This window comes from Apis mellifera, linkage group LG5 (assembly GCF_003254395.2).
Source record: "Apis mellifera strain DH4 linkage group LG5, Amel_HAv3.1, whole genome shotgun sequence".
Lineage (NCBI taxonomy): Eukaryota > Metazoa > Arthropoda > Insecta > Hymenoptera > Apidae > Apis > Apis mellifera.
The window spans coordinates 1,617,582-1,639,638 of record NC_037642.1 but is presented as its reverse complement, the minus strand read 5'-3'; the positions used below and the strand labels follow the sequence as shown (position 1 = coordinate 1,639,638).

The 22,057-nt window shown below is 33.0% G+C and overlaps 1 protein-coding gene across 7 annotated transcripts in view; it reads right to left on the bottom strand.

Moving 5' to 3' along the window:
* LOC408822 overlaps window positions 1-22,057 on the bottom strand; it is a 698,419-nt gene that overhangs the window by 110,844 nt on the left and 565,518 nt on the right. For all 7 annotated transcript variants that reach the window (XM_026440819.1, XM_026440818.1, XM_026440820.1 and 4 more), the window contains one exon: window positions 21,656-21,959. In XM_026440819.1, coding sequence (XP_026296604.1) covers window positions 21,656-21,959 — 304 coding nt within the window. The remainder of the gene's footprint in view (window positions 1-21,655; window positions 21,960-22,057) is intronic.

The window sequence follows — 22,057 nt, the reverse complement described above, 5'->3', positions numbered from 1 at the left end:
TTCACGAATGGCCGTAGGTCTCATGTAACCAAAAAAAAAACGCTTGGTATTGCGTTAACATTGTAGCGACGATACCTCTCTTCATTTTTCACATTATCGCGTTCTATTGACTTTATTTCGCTTTGCAAAAACGAGATGTACAAAATATTTCATCTAAGATAGGAAGTTGAAATAATTTTGAGAATTCTTTTTTTAAAATTTTTTCAGAATTATGAAAAAAAAATTATATATGTTTATTCGTAAATATTTATGATATATTTTCAAATAAAATTCAAACTCTGAAATAATTGACGATAATGGAAATTCTTTTGATAAAAAAAATAGCAGTTTTAATTTATGGAACATGACTACAAATAAAAAATGTCGTACAGGGGGATGAAAATTGAAGCTTCATCAATTTGCTTCACAAATTGTTCTTAAATATCGCATCAAGTAGATTATAGTTTCAAAGATAGTATTTTAATTTAGATTTAATATCGTTGAACGTTCTCGTAATTTCTAGAACTTGAATTATGGACATGCAAATTGATTTCACACACATGTGCACACGCGTGTAATGCGAAAAATTAATTTAACGGAATAATAAAAAATATGTAAATGTTATGTAAATAAATACGAATCTTTCTATTTCCGATATAGATAGGCCAGATATATTTACTGCCTCGAACAGGGATCAATTTAAAATACAAAATTACTTTACAAAAGTTACTTTGCCCGAATAATTTTGCAAACTTGCCGCATACGCGGGCTACGATTATCATACAAATGAGAACGAAATAGAACCGATCGTGAATTATCATATACAAATATCGAAATTGGAAGGAATTATGAAAACGATTAATCGAAATCTGGATGGAAAAATCCTGGGGGCCGCGTGACGTCGAATAAATTATTTATTTCTCTATGCGTCTGCGGCGGCCACCACCACTTAACTCGACACTCGAATTATCACGTTCGATGACGAAATTAAATTTTATTCGCTGAATTTTATCCCAGGAATTTTTATCATATCCACGAATTTTAATCTCGGCGAATTTTATTTTCTCAGAGAATTGGTTTCTTATCGCATTATCGAAAACGAAAAAGAATAATAATAAAAGTATTATAATAAATGACGTTAAAATATTCGATAACTCTATATATATGTTGGAAAAATAAATTCTTAGAAAAGTAATTCAGAATTAAATTTTTAAAAGGATTATTGATCTTTTTATAGTTACAATTTTGATAAATTTGCAGAAAAAACTTTGTTGCATTCTAAATGTAAGAAATTTTCTCCCTTAGAAAATTTTTCCTAATGTTATAAATATAAATATTTCAATTTTTTGAAGAAGCTAAGTTTCTGAAATAATATATTTGAAATGTTCTTCTCTTTCACTTTTATATTTTCAAAATCATCCTCAAACTATTATAACAAATCAAATACTATGCAATAATAAATCCTTTTAGATTGTGTAGAAATTATAAAAAAAAATAGTTTATAAAGGCTTTAAAATTAAAGAGTACAAAAAAATAAATAAATAAAATACTTAAAAGTGAAAAAAAGTCTTAATGCACTTGTAAAAGATATTATCAAAGTTAAAAAAAAAAGATAAAAGAGATTTCAGAAGCATAAAATCTTCCAAAGATCTTTTATTAAAAAAAAATTAAAAAGAACATAATCCCAAATGATTCTCTCTTCATTAAAATTGTATAAAGACTAAAAAGTTGCAAAAATTCTGAAACCAAGCATCATAATAGAATTTTCTCTTTCTTTCTGACAAATAAAATTTTTAAAATTTCTTTGTCTAAATTTCTCCAATCTCAATTAAGAAACTACAAATTTGAAAATATCTTCATATACTCAATGAATCGTTTTCAAATTCTAATTTTCAATCACTTCAATCAGTCACTTATCAAAAGTATGTTCATTAATAGTTATTTCTAGTCATCATTAGGTATTTATGAATAAGCGATTAAAAAAAAAATTATCTTTTTCATCATTGTTCTGGTAGTATCGATTCAGAAATTTCAACTCGTGTTCATGATAACGAATATTGTTAGAATAATTATATCTCTTGTTCCATGCAAAATTAATTTCCTTTGGGACGCTCGTAATTAATTCAGGCTTTGAAGAGGAATTGCTTTGTCTATTACATGGGACAAAAAGAGAAATATGTATACGAGTTTATCATATAATTTTGGTGTTACTTTTCAGGTAGTCGAGATATTATATGGGTTACATCAAGATTTCATAAAATAATAGGTGGTATATAATTCTTATCATTATAATTTATAATACTTTTCATATATTTATGGTTCATGAATAATTATTTAGCAACATATTATTAAAAATCATTACTTTTTATTACAATTGTACAATAATTGTACAATTTTGTTACTACGTTTTATCTCTATGTATACAATATTGTAAAATATTTTGTATTTATGAATAGTTTACAAAGAGTTACATCCTATTATTTTCTGGTTTTAACAAATATAAAAGATATATCAAAATCTAATATGAATCTATAAAATAATTACAATATATTGACATTAAGATTCAAATTCTAATTTATATATTAAATTTTGTATCATTTAGCAAAATTTTTATAGCACTATAAAAGATCCTATAAAAACAGTAGGCTTTTATTTTGTAGAAAATGATTGATAGATCTTGTAATGAGATATTTTTATATATTTGATTTAAAAAGAAGAATCCAATGATATATTTTTTTATATGAAAACTTCAAATTAGTGTTAATTGATGAATAAATAGAGCTGATTAATTATGAAACTGGTACAATAGACAATTAAGACTATACATAACTGTTAAAAAGATGCTAAACAAAAATTTAGAATGCAAGTATTCATAAAAATTCCTCCAGTAATTGAATGTGTTACCAATAAATGCTATAATCACAATGGGACAGATTCGTTTCAAAGAATTTTAATAATTTCTTGTAATATAAATCTAAGTAACCAAAATATAATAAATTTATTTCCTAATTTTTTAAAGTATCTACCATTTAATATCCCCAAAACCATTAACATATTTACATTTTTTTCATTCATATTTCAACGAATAATATCTTCCATTTGGGAAAACACACTTTATTGGAAAATAAAAGTATACGCAAATAAATAATTATTTTATGCCTCGACATTAGAAAATTTTACACGGATTCAGCATCGTCCAAAACGAATTCCGAATTTTAGAAAAGAAACATTAGCCATCCACCAACTTTCTTGACCCTAGACGACCGATTACAAAGTGCAAGCTCTTCCCCCCTCCCCCTCCTCCCCTCTCCTCCTCTTCAACCCCTTCTCACGCCATTTTCATCCCCCGTGTGCGTGTGTTTGCGTTAATATCGTCGGCGCATTAATGTGCGTTGGTTTTGCGCCACCGTATGAATATGTATATACCGAAGTTGCGTAGGATTTATGCGAGGGTGCACAGCCCTCTTTCATCCCCATTTCCCTCATCCTCCGTCACTGTTCCCCCCGTTTGTCCATCGATGCGACTCTCTTCACCGCTTTGCACGCGTTTTGACGTTACCATATATATATATTTATATACATATATATATATACTCTGTACAAACATTCAACGACGACGTCGCTGCTCGCGTTCCTGCGTCTTCATCCAATGGGTCCACCGCTGTCGGTATCCGCGCGGAACGGTGACTTTGATTTGTAACTCTCGCCCTCCTCCACCCTCTCCTCCCCTCCCCTCCCGCTTCCCCTCGCAATCAGCGGATCGAGCGACGGACGGACGGATGAAACATCAACGTCCCGTGATCGGCGGATGATTAACAGTTTTCGACCGAACCGGACATCCTCCAGACTCGCTGATTCTGATACCGCGTTTCGACGTGCCCGACGTTCAATGGGAGAAGACGATTAGGTTGATATTTCTGACGAGATTGGCTCTGCGCGATCGGCGGATAAGAGAATTGGAGATATCTATGGGAGGAGGGATGCTCGAGAAAGGATTCTCGGGATAAAAGGGTTGAACGGGGGTGAGAGAATTTGTGTGACGTGATTTGTGTGATGGTTTCTATCAGAATCGAACGGTTGAGGTCGTTTGGGAATCGATGAAGTTTTATACTTGAGGATTATTATACTTTTAATCATTGAAAGAATGATTAAATGATATGAAATTTTAACGTTGGATTTGTTACTTGATCTTATTTTAATCATGTTTATATATATTAAAGGATTTTAATAAATATTGATATCTCCTTTATGAAAATTTGGAAATAGCCATACACGAATTTGACTCACATTAATTGTTTCTTATTGGAAATGTCCCGTCTCTCCGTTCTAAGTTTCCCGTATCCGACAAATTCCACGATTCCAGCCAATCTAAATACAGAAACGTTACATATCTTCGAATAGCTGGAATAATCCCGAATCCATTGTTTTCTTTACCTGGCAACGAGCGGAATCGTTTGCAAACGGAAGTACATAGTGTAGCATCTCCCCCCGTATTTATCCGCGCGGAGAAACTGGCGCGTGTACACACACGTGTACGAGCACTTTAGATTAAAGCTCTCATCGGCCACTTTGTCCGTTGGGATGCTCGAGGAAACTCGATTAGTTCCGCGGCTCGAAAGGGATACACGACTTTTGCGGTGCTTCGGCCAAAGATAAAGCCTGTGCAGGAGCATCGTGGAGGCCGTTTGATTAAAGCCTGGCACGAACCCGATTACCTTTTTGTTATATCTCTGGACAGGCTTGTGAGTAATCGCTGTGAGCGTCGCTCGCTCTTATTACAAGTTGCGTTTATTCCGGATTATTATTAAGAAATATTGCAAGATCCAGGATAATACGTTTGTAGAGTATTTGGAAGTAGAAATAAATACGAAAGTAAGGACGTTGGTTTATTTCATGGAATGGTTAGAGATAATTGAATTGTTTGTGTTACATCGTCGTTCAGCATTCTGTGACTATGTTCGTCTAATGTGAAATTAAATTGCTTATAAGTTAATTAAGTAAACTTCATAGTTTTGTATACCAACATATTTGTTTCTCTCTTTGGCTCTCAGAATCGAGTCGAACTTGTCTTATGAATATATTATTCATCTCGTATTCTTTGTTTATTGATATGGAATAATATGTGATAGAATTCAGGATATATAAAATACTGATTTCTCGTATTTTTAGAAGAACCATTGAATTTTTCTATTTTATATTGTTTAAATTTATGAATAAATTTCCAAGTATGATCGTAATAAATATATTCCTTCGAAACTCATCAAAAAACGCAATCATGTATTTCAAAATGCAACGTGATAAGTATAATAAAATAATTGAATTCGAAAATAAAAAAGAAGTAAATTCATATATCTATTAAAAATTGTATCAAACATTTTTCCAAAATTATTTCAGTGTATTATAATAATTTTAAATCTGCATGAAAAAAAAAATCTTCAATTTTACAGAAATTCATTGCCTAAGAATTATAATTAATTGTAAGATTTTTATCTGATCCATTTCTAAATATTAATAATTATTTTTATAAAGAAATATTAGTGAATTGACTCATTCCATTGATTAACTATTTTTCAAATTATTGCTCTTATTATAATATTCAATTATTCGTCCCTTCAATTATATTCAATATTATATCTAACGATCAATCTTATCATTGGCACATCACATCTAATAATTCAAAATGCTTAGACAAAGAAGAAAAATATAATGTAAAAACAGCTGTCTTATAACACGACATTCTCCATTCGAGATATTAAACAGAGATTGATTGGACAGAGATTTCCAATGCGAGAAGAGAATGGGACGGAGAGAAGAGTAACAAATAGATAAAAATCGGGCAATTCACCGTTCCAATCCAACTTCTCGTTCGAGAATGTCGCCCAATTCGACCAGACGCGGAATACGGTTCATTCGCCTCGACTCGTCAAAGGGCGTGCATAATATTCTTCGCTTTCTTTTTTTTCTCTCTCTCCCTCCCCTCCCCTCCCCCATTTCTCCAACGTCGAATTATTCTTCTCCATCGAGAGCCACGGCGAACGGACGATACCAATTTGCCTGGGAATTTACTTCTCCCCCCTCTCCCCCTTGAACAAAAAAGGCTCCCTTTCAACCGTATCCGACGCGAATAAGAGAATACGGACGTTCCATAAAAATCGTACGTGAACTTCCCATAGAATCGATGGATTCTCCCCCTCGTTTCGAGTGGGTACTTCGTTTTAAAAGCTCCGTGGGGCGAAATTAGAACACGTCGAGGAGAGAGAGAGAGAGAAAAGGGGGGGGGATGGATGAGGAATTTCGTTGCTCGTTCCTATTTGAATCGGCAGGGTTATTATGGATTTGCATCGTTGCTCCTCGATATCGTGGCTTATTCGAATCTCGAGTCGAGCAGATTTCTTTTTTTTTCTCTCTCTCTCTCTCTTCTTTCCGCACTCGTGGTGATGGAAATCGATGCAATTTATACTTGACGCGTGCGATCATTTGAGATAATTTGGCTAATTGAATGGTATTTGGAAATATTGGAGAAGGAAGCGAAGAATGAGAGACAGTTATCGTTTCTACTTGATTCAAACGGTTTCGTATTTGTATATAGACAGATATTTATATAAATTTTGCAAGATTATTATATAATTATTTGTTTTCGTTTATTTAAACTAATTATTATAATATGTTTTATTGTTTACAAGTATATGAATCTTCTAAAAGAATTTTTAATAAAATTTGATACAACAGTTTAATTGTGCCATTATTTTAATATAATAATATAATAATTGTTTCTTTGACACAAAGAATCATATTATAACATTTTACAATTATAATATTTCATTTGTTTATAATATTAATAATTTTTTCTAAGCGACAGTTCAATTTAACATTAAATAAAATCTATATCATCACGATCTTATTGTTTAATCTTTAATCTTCTTAACAACATATTTTTAGAATTAATTAGAGCTTCTGCGAGTTACAATTTTTATTTAAAACAATAATATAAATTGAAAAAACTGATTTAAAAGATAATAATGATTTTTTCGATCAACGTGTAAAGTACGTTTATATAAAATTTTAATAAAACCCTTGGAAAGAGATACCCATCTCTGAGATACCATCGCGATACGTTAATGCGTTATAACACATCGATTGGAAACTACCGCACAACTACTATTACACAAATTCAGCGATAATAATAATCTCATTAACCAAAATTCCCTTCCATTACCCATCTCGAGCATAAATTACCAATTTATCCGTTCTATACCCGTAACATCAAAGAAAAAAAAAAAAAAAGAAAGAATAAACCTCTTCGCAATTCCCGCCCTCTAAATCGAAAACCGAATATCTGCCTATGAAAATACACGATCGATGAAATTTCATTTGGTTATCCTTTTGCGCTAGGCCGGCCGGTATTAACATAAATTTCCATTGTCGCGTGTTATTTACGACTCGATGCCGCTTCTGGCGTTCACGATTTATTCCCGAGTATCGAGCGGCCCCGTTTAATAAATTTCGAACCAAAGTCCGCCAAAGCGCCATAACCCACGGAAAGAGAGAATCGAAATTGTTCTCTTTGATAACGAACTGTCTATTTATGGCGGATGCCAGATACAAAAGAGCCGTTTTCGCGACATAATTCGGTAGGGAAATAATAGTCCTCAGATAGTCCCCCCCTCTCTATTGTTTTTCAAATGAAATTTTGGACCACGATGACGATTAACTAATTCACTCAAGTTGGAAATGTGATTCGAATTAACTTCTGCTTGGGAAATTGTAATTCATATGCGTGACATGCATAGGATTCATTTTTAACATTTTGTAAAATGAAGAAATTTAGAAAGATCAGTATTATTAAATACGAGGAGGAAGTTTCGTCACGTGAAAATAGTTCATATTCCGTTGCATTTTAAAAAAATAATCTTACAATTATTCTTAATTTTAGAAATATCTTTATAAATTTATTAAATTTGTTACATTCAATTAGTTTTGTTCGTTTATGAAGAAATGAAAAATTTAAGAATAACGTTAAAGACACTATATCAATATTTATATAAATTTTTGCATTATGACAATATTTTTAGAAATTTCTGACAGGCTGATACTACAAAATTACTTGAAAAGAATACTGAAACGTTTAATAATCGTAAAAAAAAAAATATTGTAAAATATATTTTGTTCCAAATATTTGAAAGAATTGCCACCGAAAGGAAACGATGAAACGATTATCCAGAGTTCAAAGGGTTAAACCAAATTAGAACCATCAAAAAGTTACCTTTTGCCAATTTGAGTTTCGAAGAATCGGCTTGCCAACATCACGATCGTTTCCAATATTCAATAACTCCGTTACCCGTGACAGAAATTCCCTCCCCCCCTCCCCCTCTGAAAATATGATTCGCGTGCTTTTCGGTCGCGTAAAAAAAAAAAAAAAAAAAGGAAAAAAGGAAAAAAAGAGCGAGCCACGTGCTCTGCATAAATTCCAGGCCGCGCCAGGATCCTCCCGATTATTTTTGTCCCGGGAGCTAATAGAACGAGAATAAAGTTCCCCGTGAAAGTTCCTCGAACAAAATTTCATTTCACAGTCCGTCGTCCGTACTCTGGCAAATATTATCGTAAATTCCCAACCCCCTAGCCGACTTCCATACATATCACCTGCGATCCTCCATCGCCTTCTCCTCATCTTCTCGTCCTCCATCCGCGAGAATACATATATCTCTCTCTCTCCTCTGCGAATCGATAAATCAAGCCAGTCCATCCGACACCTCGGTCGTCAATAACCAAGGTGCTTAGCTTTTTTCTTGAGGGCTTCGACGCTGGAATATCGAAAAGACACTTTGCAAGAGGACACTACGCTTTTTATAGTCTCCTATATACGTCCTCTCCTCTTTTATCTTTTCCTTCTCTGTTTCCTTTTATGTTGCGTTTATTTTCTTTCTCTTTTTCTCTTTTAACGCTAGAAGAGGAAGACGTTGCGCGCGAAAGAGATTTTCTTTGATTAGTTTTTTTTTCGAACTTTGAAAGAATTTATTCCATTCGAAGAATCATGTTGAAATAAAAATTATGTTACGTAAATTGTTCCCCGAATATTATATATGATCATTTTAAAGAGATATTGTATACACGTTATTACACGTGTGTTCATACATAATTAATTTTCGTGATGATTATGCAATCTTAAAAAGAGTGATTAATTACATTGACTCGTTAAATTCTTACACCTTTTTTTTTATATCGTGTAAAATTAATATAATCAAAAAGTATTTCTAATACAATGAAATTTCTTATTTCTTACATTTTATTATTAATATATAAGTAATGCAATGAACCATACGAATCTTGAAAATTCAAAAACACTTAAAAATTAATAATTTCTAAAATTAACGAAATACTTAATCTTTAAATAAAACTGAAAGATTCTACGAGGTTCGTAAGAATCTAGAATCAAATTTAATATTTATTTTTTATCTAGCAATAAAGAAAAACTTAAGTTAAACATACAAATGGCAATACTTCCATATTCCTTCCTTTTCTCTACGAACAAAATCTTTTCGTTTCCCCTATATATTTCTCCTTACTTCCCTCCCTTCTCCCCATTTTTCGAACGTTGCTATAACGTGAAGTTGGACGTGAAGTATATATCGAACATCGATACACACGAGGACACGCAACCCGTAATAAAACTTGCGAACCAACACCGTTTAATGACCCGGAACAACGTTGGACACGGTTGCACCGTGTCGTTTATTTTCCAACCGGGAGGGGGAGGAGAGGAAAATCGGCCGCGTTTCCGCTCCTCGTTTCCTACCGGCGGACCAGCGAAGTAGAAGCTTGGTGAAAATCGCGTCGCGAGTTTTCAACGGTGAAAACCTCACTTGGTTTGGAAACGTAATTATTCACGGAGTTTTGCACGCGTCATGCGTTTCCAGTTTATTCCGCGTTTTGATTTTTACCGCGCCAACACCGCGAATTTTCGGGAGGGTGAAGTGGTAATACGAGAGAGGATTGGACACGTTTCCTCTCACTATTTTTCAAAGGGTATTTTAATAACTTTTTTGCTACATCTTCTGTCCAGTTATATATTCTTTCTAGATAATTACTGTGGTTGTGTCAAATTAAATAGGTTCAAAAAAAATATGTGATACGTAATAAATACATAAATTAAAAATGGTGATAGGAATCTGTAATTGTAGGAATAGATTGATAGATCCTGATTTTGTTATTATATATTTGCAAATGTGGATGCAAAAATGAGATAGGAGTAAGGAGTAAGTATATTAATTGATTGATCTAATTGACTAAAACTAGCATTGATTGATGATTACATGATGACTTTTTTCTATGTATTATTAAAATAGTGTGATAGATTAAAACGTACAGGATCTCTCTAAGTAAAAAATAATATTAAGATATATTGCAATCTGTTCATTATTGACAGCAAGAATTATAAGTTAAAATGTTAAAGTATTTTATATTATCAAATCAAGCAGAATCAACAAAAATGCATTTAAAAGTTGAATGAAATAATGATAAAAAATGAAGAAAACTGGATTAATTTCTCAACTGGATATAAATGAATAATCAATAAGAGGCTATTCTATGAAAATAGATGATTTCCAGCTTTGCAATTAATTTGAAACTTAAAAACAATGTAATATCATGGAACTAATATTATTGAAATCAACTAATTTATCTCTTAACTTATTATTCTATTATCTGTACAAAAATCAACTCGTATAAACACTTTTGTTTCTCGATTAACCTAAAAGTATACGATAATTTTACAGATAATACGCTCGACATCTCTTCATTTTTAAAATTAAAAAAAATAAACTCACTTAGCTTAATTCTACTAAATTGAATTTATCAATACTCAAATTTCGATTAATATTATTTTCAATAAATCTGCGAATCGTCAAGAAAAATCGCACTAAAGATTCATTCATTTCTGCAACATAATTTTCTAATTTCGAAAGCAAAAACCCACGAATAAATTTTAATTCCTTTTAACAAAGCTTGGCAAGAAATTTCATCCGCTATACACATATATACATACACATATGCGTGTAACATCGAGAGCAAAGCGACCACGAGATAACGTTGTTAGCGCAACGAAGGAAGCAAAGAGAGATTCTCCCTAGCGAGCCGTTCGAATTGTCGCTAATCGGATACACTTTCAGAAGCAGAGCTCGACCGATATCCTCCACCCTCTCCCTCCCCTATCCCCACCCCGAACTCCCGCGGGAAAGTACGTCAATTTCCGCTCGCGATGGCGATTCGTCCAAATCCCACACGGCGATGCTTAGAGAATCCTGCGCTCGGTTCGATGCCCGGAAATTTATCATCTACCTCCAGTTTTCTTCTTCTTCCTTTTCTTCGTTTATCCTTCCCCCCTCCCTCTCCATTCCGTGTATCGTTCGCGAGATATTGTAGATATTTTCAAACACAACACGAACAGCCAGCTTCTGCGATGGATCAGACGATGCCCCGAGATACGAGAAGGATGATGGAGGAAGAAGTTGCGCGAAGAGGGAGAGGGGCTTACGATCGTTGAAATTGGAATGTTTTCCGATATTGAGATTATTATATACTTTGAATTATTCTTGGGTTGTTGTATTATGACAGATATTGAAATTGAAATTACGAGTATTGTATTATACTATGAATTTAATATTGTAAGAGATAATGTGTATATATTTTCGATATTTGAATTATACTGTATATATTGTGAATTATTCATTTAATTATGATAGATATATATATAAATATGGTATGGATAGAATATGTATATGTATTATCCCTTTTCATAATAATATTACAACGACGTGGATTGATCGTTTATTTATCTTTTTTCAATTGTTTTTCCATGCTTTTTAAAGAATCATTTAACTCTCAGTTTTAAGTTACTTAATACAAATATATCAAAATTCATAATTAGTGACGAAGACGAAATCATCTCAATTTTGTTTCATCTAACTTCAATTAGTTATAATCCTTTCGATACCTAAGATATATAAAGATATTAAGATAAATATAATTTAATATAATATAATATAATATAATATAAGATAATAAATATAAGATAAATATAATTTCAAATCTTTTGTGAGATAATATATATATATGTATTATTTTACACTTTTATAATTTGTTTCATCATATAGCTTTAGCTATTAAATTTAATCTCCAATTTAACGTTTATTCCTAAGAGAATAAAAATAAAAATTGAAAAGAATAAATAAATGAATATATATATAAATAAATTTCTATTCAATCCCTATTTCTTTATCCTTTGTGTATATATTTATAGAAAACGTCAGCAGTTTAATAATACAACAATTCACAAAAAATTCACCATGCGATGCATCTTCAGTGACGAAGCGTAATGCTGAAAGGGTTGAAAGATATTTCGATCCGATAAATTGTAACAAGTGGGAAGGATATCTTCGTGTCGTGTCTGGAGGTTTCATTAAAATCGACGAGCACAGTTCTCGCCGCTTAAAAGTTCGTTTCGTAGACGATAATTGCGATGGCTCGCTCCGATTGCCGAAGCGAAGAGATAGCGATCAGGGATTCGCGAGCTGGGGGCCATTACTGCCCGTAATTCCGTTTAAGATGGCGCCACTGAGATACGATATATCCAGGATGGCGTAACGAAAGCGCGACACTTTTGCCGGATCGAAATCGGAAGGAAATTCGATGACGAGCAGCTAGCAAGGAATTACCAGGGTGGGATTAATCGACGACGACGTCGTCGTGACGCCTCGACGCGATTATGCGGCTCAAAGAAGTTCTCCTCGTCTCGACGTCCACGCGAAGAACTCATTTCGGCCCTTTGTGCGAGCAAAGTGAATTCCGTGGCGGATACCCCCTACCCCCATTACCCCCATACTCTTCCTCTTTTCTCCTCGTGTTGTTGAGGATTCGTTTGATAGGTTTGTCTGATTTTCTTTGTGGATTCGGATGAGGAGTTGTGGATTTTTTACTTATTTTTTTTTTTTTAGTTATCGCAACTTTCGTTTCATTATATTCAGAATTTTATAAACGAATGTTTAAAGATTTATTTATATTATATATTATATATTATTAAGTATTAAAGATTTAATACTTTGCAAATACTTTTTTATATTGCTTTATATTATATGCTAAATTTTTGTATCATGATTTTGAAAAGATTTATTATTTTGAAAAGATTCTTTTTAAAATCAGTAAAGTTTTTTACGGCGTTTCATTTATAAATTTAGAGTTTTACATTCGATATATGTTTTTACATGTGAAAACTTTTTGTTCTATTATTCGGAAGAGTTTATATTTTATGTTTTTACGTGTTTGATTTATTTATGATTTTTTATTTTTTTTATTTTACACTCTTTCACATGATTTTGAAACGATGAATGAATTTTACATTTCGATCTTTAAATTTTAACAAATTTGTTCGATTAAAAGGGAAATGAAACTATCAATAGATTTTCTTCAATTCCCATTGAGATTCTGAAGATAAATTGGAATAAATTTTAATTCATTTCATCGAATTGAAGTAGTCTCCTGACAAACTTATTATTTCTGAAATTGTTTGGTCGCCAACATTCAACTGTATTGTATAGAAATGTCTCTTCACCGTGTCAAGGTAAAAGTTCATGAATGCTAAATAGATTTCTGGTTTCTTTGTTATGTAGATTTCCTTTGTGTATCAAACTTGATGGAATGAGTATAAAAGTTGAAACGATTCATTAGAAATTATCTTTTCAAAATTTAAAATAGATTTCAATCAATATCGATCCTTGTTTCTTCTTCGAGTTAAGTTTATTTGAAAATAAATCCGAACGTTTATTAATTAATATAATCATCGTTATATTTTCAGATTATATTTCTCAACGAAACAAGAAATTAATTAAACAAAGATACGTTTCGAAGAGTGCAATCGCATTTCTGATACAATCTTTACATTAATTCTATATAATTCTGCTTTCATTAATTTATGAGATCGAGTATCGTTAAAAATCGAATAAAATATCATTTCATAAATTCATAAATTTATCTCTTTAAATACAATAGATAAGGATTTCTTTTCTTTGAAATATTTATCAATTCTCTACCAATTCGAAATAGTCAATTTTTAATAATTTTTAATGATAGAAAACAAACTCTATTACATATTCAATGCATCAATTTACTGTATATTCTTTTTATTTAGTAATTTAAAGATAACTCATCTCTATTGCATGAATCACACGAAGAAACTCGTTCTTCTTCGTCATTCTTAACTTATTACAGTAAAACATATATATTCTTCAAACATTCATCAATCAAGTAATCAAAGAAATGAAAAGAATGAAAATAATCTACTTCAACCATTACAATTTCCACGCTACGTTATATTTACACATATATTATCTTCAATGTCTTATTTTTTTATATCTACTTCGTTAAATCTTCCACCATTTCATCAATCAACAGAAACTATATAATTCAAACACTTCTGTATTATCTTCATTTATTATCCACAATCACCTTTAAGACTTATTAAACCGTTTATCATTCCCTCTAAAAAAAAAAAAAAAAAAAGAAAAGCAAGTAAAATCGTTCGATCCACCATTTTACACCGTGAAAAATCTTCATCATTCCGTCATCAAAATACCGAAACTAAAATACCAGATACGTCCAGTATCTTTATTTACCATTCAAACTCGTCGAACTCCATCGAATTTTGTCTCCCGCGCGTTCAAATCCAACTCTATCCCCTAATTGCTTCGCTTCCCAATACAAAATACAAGCACGATCGAGCGTTAACTTGGAGGAATTGTGGAATCCACGATTGACTCGTGATATGTCTGCGCGGGTTTTGTGAAAGGGCCGCGCGTGTGTGAAGGGCGGTCGAACGTAATTTGCAAACTTCGAGACACTCCGATTCCGATTTCGATTCGAGATTCCAAAGCTGGAGGGCACACACAGAGACGAGAGGAGGAGAGAGAGCTGTGTACCGTGTCTACGAGTCTTGTTCGACCCAGTTTACGATGTCTCCGCGTTAAGAAGATAATTCCAGAGTGGAGTGCGCGTTGAACGAACGTCTGAAACGGTAATGGGACAACGCACACGCGTTTGTAATCATGCGGAACGAAGGAAATTTTTGTTTTCGATTACAGAGACATTGTCTTTGTCCTTGCTTCTGTGAATTAAAATTATATAAATAGTTTATGATACAATTTGATTGATGACAGATTTATTTAATTATTCGATTTAATTATTATTTTATTAAGGATATTGATCAATGTTTGAAGATAAATTTGTTTCCACCTATTTTTTTTATATTCGAAAATAACGAAGAAATATATATATATATAAATATACGTGTAATAAATGTAACTCTATTAATTTCCAAGTTGAAAAATATTTTTATCTTTAGTTGCAAAATATAGAGAGAATATATCGTGCATCTAGGAGATAGAAAAATTATAAAACTTTTCTCTATTCAGAAACAATGATGAAATATATAAAATTACAATAGCAGGGTAACACGCATCAGCAGGCTCAAATTTATGAAAAGAAATGATGGAATGGGGCGCCATTTTAATTCCCATTTAAATAATTTCACGCTCAAAATGATTCTTTATAATTCAATAATCGGAAACGCCAGCATAGTATTCATAAAATAAATGAAAAATTGGGAAACAACGAGAACGAACGCTTCGCGCTGTTATTTCGATTCAGAGAATTCATCTGCAAATTAAGAATGCCATCGACTTTCAATACTATAAAGTGCATGCACGCGTTCCTCGTCGTCCATGATTAAAGGCAATTCATGGAATTCGGGCGATTCGCTTGATTCCAACTAATTGCCGGGCGAAATTCCATCGGCCACGTATCCTCTGTGCCGTGAAAATGTTTTTCATGGATTTCGACGCGTTTTATCGCGAACCACGCGGTACTTTCAGTCCAATTTTAATCATATTAAACTCGAAGCTGCCGGGAGGTCTTTCAGCCCGGTAATATTGACAAAGAGTCGTGGAATTTCATATTACACTGGCCCTGTTTTCATGGCTATGTATTCATACTTCGCGAACATTGCTGTCGCGCTATAAAATCGAGTTTACCCGTGTCATACGCGCCTATTGTGTTGCTTAATAGTCATTAATTAAGTGCGTTAGAAGAGCACTTTGGTAAGAGTGTGCTGTCATCTCAGTTTCGATTGCTTTTCTTCTGATTTCAGAATTTTTGTGAAAAAAGAAATATATTTTTTTATATATTTAGGTATAAGTTGATTGCAATTTCATTTGCTCTTTATTACTCGTGAGATATTTATAATTGAGATTTGTTTAGAAAATAAGTAACTAAGAAGTTAGATGAAATGGGACAGAGATAGCAAACTCAAATTGTTTATTTTTTAATGAATAAATCTCAATCTATATTTTCGTATTTCTTTTGAGAATCAACTCTCCAAAGATTTCTCACGAATATTTTATTTATTCGTCCTGTATATGAACACTTTTGTGTTACTTTTGGTAAAAAATTTTCAAACAATAATGCAAAATTCTTTAAAAGTACTGTAGTTTTTGAAACGTATAACGCTATGTTAAAATATAATGGATAAAAAGAATTGTATTTATAGTTGAAAATGTAACAAAAGAAATATAAAAATTTAAAAAATTAACGGATGCTTTTCACTAATTATAATTTAATAATAGTACATTCATTCAGTTTAAATTATTTTTATTGTTGTATTTATTCTTTCTCACATCCTAATGCGTTTTATATCATAGTACTTTTATTTTAAAAATGTTTCCAAAGAATTTTATATTGTGCTTACGTTTGATTGAAATTTTTGTACCAAAAATAATAATAATCATTTTATTTCAAGTACTTTGAAAAAATATTTGTAGAATTTCTTTGATGATTTCTAATTCATTATTGAGTCAGCAAATAAAGTAGCTATTATTGAACCAATTAATATAATTTATAAGTTCTTCCTATCTTTCTTTTATTAAATTATAACTAAAATTAACATTGCTACTAATATTTTTACCAATTATTCAACCAAAAAAAATACAACACTACCCAATGTCACAAATTTCTTCAAATCGATCAATTATCAACTTCTAAATTCCATTATACTGTGTTATAAAAATAATAATAATAATATAACTCTCATTAAATTTTTCTCAATTAAATAAAACTAATTTAATTAATATTTATTTTATTTAATATAAAGAATACAATTATTCTTACAAAATTGATATAATCTTACTGTAATAAATTTCACTAATAGAAATAATAATAGTGTCAATGGATCATTACTATTATTCTGAACTAATCGCTCAAGTTAAAGAGAAGGGATTTCTCATCGATATCGAAAATTAACGAAATTAGTGGCGGTTGACCAACGCGCGGAGGTGGTCACACGAAAGACAATATCTAATTCGATGTCACGTTCACGGGGGGATGCACCTGGCTCTGAACCCTTGCCCTTTGCCCCTTTTGTCGGCCGTGCACGCTTCCGCGAGCAAGAAAGTGATTTTCTACCGCGATAACCGTGATTTCTAAGACACCCCTGCCTTTACCGCGCAATCAGGGAGCCGGTTGAATGACCGACAGACGCCTTTTGATGTCGAATCACCGGCAACGTCCCTTCCACTCGCTCATCTCCTCCCTTGAATGGATTTCACGCGACGAACCGCTCGCTCCTCTTTCACCTGGATTCACGCGCCACCCTCGTTTCCCGAGATCTTTGATTCCTTGATAAATGAAATTATCTCTCGTTATAACTACAATGGCTCGGGGACGTATTCTAGAGGAAAAAAATTTTAATAAAAGTTTGCGGAAACGGAGAAGAATTTCGAAATTCTTCTAAAACTCGACGAAAAAATTCCGATTTTAATTTCCATACGTGTGTAAATTAATTTTCTTGTATCATTATTTGTATTATTTTACCCGAGGAAGAGATCAGTTAATAAATGGATATATAAATTTGGGTAATAAGTGAATCTTTTGTTCATGAAATTTTCAAGATTGTCGATCAAAAATCTTTGCGTCTCTTTAATAAAAATATATAATAATGGCTTAATTTGTATTCGCTCAATATTATCATAGGCGAGTCTTAGTAAAGATATTTCAACATTTTTACATTATTTTTAGTGCATATTCACAGCGCATAAACTTCTTCGTCGCATTCGTGCCTGGTGTTTAAAGTGATTTCGCGCTTCTGGTGATATTTCTCTACTTTGCATTTCTTGCATCAGCCATTGTACCTGAGCAAACGAAACGAGAAACGTGCTTTTCGCGAATATTCAGAAAAATCTTAGCTTCCTAGTGAATAAGAAATGGAAATCAAATAAGAAAACAAGGCTAATGTGCCAAATCAGTTTCGAATGGCGGAATAAATATTATCTTCTAGATTTTCTACTCAATAGGAAGAAAAGAAGAAAAATATATAAACAAATAAAAACGTATAGAAAATAAATTTTACATATTTATATAAAACATTCTTATTTTTCTCGATTAATTGCAAGATCATTTTCAAATGAAAATCAAAAGAAATGTTATTCGCCTATGAAACTTATTGAATCATCACCAATCTCTTCGTTCAAAAATTCCTCAACAATAGAAAATTTTTCAATAAAATTCCCCAAACCACAATCATTGTCCGCTTCAAATAAAGATAAATCCGCCAAGATAAACACACATCCCCCCCGTGTGTCTTGACAGCCAGGAGAAAGAAGCAAAAAAAAAAAAAAAGAAGCAAGAAAAATGAAAGACGAGGGAAGAGAAATCAAAAGATGAAAATACCGCACCTGGCTCACTAGGAGAGCTCGACAATAACCACTCGGATAAGAGTGGCCCTGTGTTACGTTCCGATGAAATATCGTAAATCACGGGGCTGGGTGCTCCGTGTCTGAGAAGTTTTCATAGGCGGGCCGATTCGACCAAACCCTCTCCTTTTTTTTTTCTTCCTCTTCTTCCTCTCTCGATTCCATTCCACCCTCCCCTCCTCCCTGATTCCGCGTCTCATTCTCGTTACGAAGTTCCTCCCGGTCATCAAATTTTATTAGGCCCCCGCTTCGAGGGCCCTCCCTCTACTTCTAACTCAATATCGTAGATTTGTAGTCTCGGTTTAACTACGTCCTTCTTCCCTCTTCCTCGCGCTCCGTACGCGTGCACACTCTCCCCGCGTCTCTCCTGACGCTCTGAGCGAGAAGACGTAAGCGGGGCGAGCTCGAGCGACTTTGAAAGCAGCAATAATTTCGTGCTCCACGGCCGAGAACTAATTTCCACCGAGCTCTGAAGACGGTGGACGGGGGATCAAGCCAGATGAACAAGGGTGGACGAGGACGCCTCCTTTTCGTCCTCCTCTTCCTTCTTCTTCTTCTTTGTTTCCTCTCCTTCTCTCGAGCTTCTTGTAAAAGCGGTTCGTTTTCTCTCGCGCCCTTTTATCGCCCGACAATGGCCAACCCAGCTCGACCCAGCTGTACCGACCGTCGCAGCCAATAAAGACAGGATACGAAGGAGATGCTTGATTTCGCGGAAAGGCGCTCGAAAGAGGAGGAGGGGGAGGAGGAGTGATTGTATTTCCGGTCGTTGGATGAGACCGGAGGGGATGAGGGAATTTTTCAATTCGAGAATTTTTCTTTTTTTATGAAAAATGATAATCGTTGGTTCGAACGCGATGGAGAGATTAAAAATTGAGGGATTTGTAATGGTTACACACGGAATTTTTGCGGAAATAATCGGCGCACGATGTGGAAAATTTAATAGTATTTGTACGAATTGGAATTCTCTCGAACTCGATTTAATCTGATTTCGATAAATGGAACTTTTATGTAATGTAAAAAACGTTTATTAAACTTTTATTTTTTTCGTAAATCGCGAGTAATTAATATTAGAATTTTTTCGAATTAGAAAAATGTTAAAAGTAAAATACACTTTCTATTTTTGTTTTGTTTAGTAAAAATATTCTATATGCCTTATAAAATAAGACATCAAGCATGAATAAATAAATTATCAATAATCATATTCGTATATACATTATTATATACGCTTGTGTTTAGTATCTGATATTTGCCACTGTCCTCATTGTGTGATTAGCAACTACTGCTACTGGAGTTTCTACAAACTCCTGCTACTGTCACGGCTGGCTGATTATATGCTAACCAACTCCACTGTTAGTAGTACCCGTCGCTGTGCGCCAGTGTAAACGATGGCTGACTGATACGACCAGTTTCTACTGCGTTGGTAATGGCCTCCAATATTAATACTCTGTTTACGCAAGCCGTCTTATTACTATATCTTTAGTAATTATACATTCTAATTGTTTGTATTGCATTGTCATTACGACAACACATCACAAAAGGTTACCCTTTTCAAACCTTTTAATTCTTCGAACGAAAATATTTTATACTAAATATTTGCCTATTTGATAATCATCATTACGATAATCATCGATTAAACGCGATACATTCTCTAATAAAGCAATTGATATGAATTATGGATTATTTTAAGAATTAAAATTGTTCGAGAACAACGAAATAACCTCGACTTTTTAATATTTGTAAATTAAGATTTATTACAAACTTCCCTTTGTTAAATAATATTTAATTAAAATACGAAATAATATAGTTATAAAAATATAATAAATAATAATCCCAAACATGTTTCGCGATATTAATTAAAAGTTAACTGTTTCAATAACGAACAATAGGATTAACGGAAACAATTTTATACGAGCCTCCTTTAAGCTTCATAGCTTTCCAATAATTACCAATTGATCCAATCCACCAATGGATCAACGAAGGAAACGTCTTTCTTATTAAAGAATTTTTCGCAACAATTGTAATCCCTAATCTGTCTTTGAACAGCTATATAATTCCTGGAATCCATTTATCGAACGATCCTACCGATCTGGACAAATTGAAGATCGTGAATGACGTATAAAAATTAATGAAGGGGCAGTTGGAGGTCGCGTAACATGCTCGACGATCAGCTAGATCAATGTAATCCTCTTACGTCGGTGGATCCTCAGATCCACGTTGACCAGGCTCATCCCAGAGAGAAACGCTACTTCTCTAAGCCTTTAAACCTATCTCAGACGAACCAATATCGGGCCAATTTCGAAGAAACGGTGTCACTATATACTTACATATATGTACATTTCATGTATTGACGCGTATCAAACTCTTGGATTAAATTATTTATAGATATAATTGTTTTCTTACATATACATAATATGGTAAACTCGGATTTTTAAAGATTTAAATTTTTCACACATCTTTCGATTAATTTCCATTAATTCGAAGTTAGATTAAAAATCAAGATTAAGAATATTGTAAAATCTATTTTAATATGGTTGAAAAGTTGCGATTTTTCACACATCTTTCGATTAATTTCCATTTTGAAGTTAGATTAAAAATCAAGATTAAGAATATTGTAAAATCTATTTTAATATAGTTGAAAAAACTAAGATATTCTCATTTATTCTGCATTTCATTTGCAAGAGTATCAAGTTTTTGAAATGTTACTGAATAATATAAAATGCAATATACTTGGCAATGATTAATAACAGATGTAGTTTCATCTACAACCTTTCCACATATTTCCAGACCAATAAAGAAAAGCAGGAAAGTTTAATCGTTGAATAAGATGAAGCCAGAATTCCGTTTTATCTGCGCCAGTATCCCAGGAAATAAAATATATCGCCACTTACCTTTTGCTGCTGCGCCTGTGACGGTTCCGTGGCGAGCAATTGTTTTAAGGCCGGATGTCCATGGCCGTTGGGCGTCGACGCCGCTCCCGGTGTGCTTGGCGTGCTGGGATTACTTCCCGGTGTGTTTGGTGTGTGAGGACCGGTGGTTGGACTGCTAGGACTAACGCTTTCGTTCACCTTGCTACCGGCATGATGATTCTCCGTGTGCCTCCTCAGACTCCTCGCGTCGCAATACGATTTTCCGCATCCCTCCGCTTTGCACTCGTACGGCTTCTTGTTTCGATGCGTTAGCATGTGCCCGTTCCTGAAAAAAAAATAATAAACAATCGTGTCAGAAGAAATTTGAATTTCGAAATTTTGGTTCGAGGATATTATTTTATAATTAAGCATATTTTTAAAAGT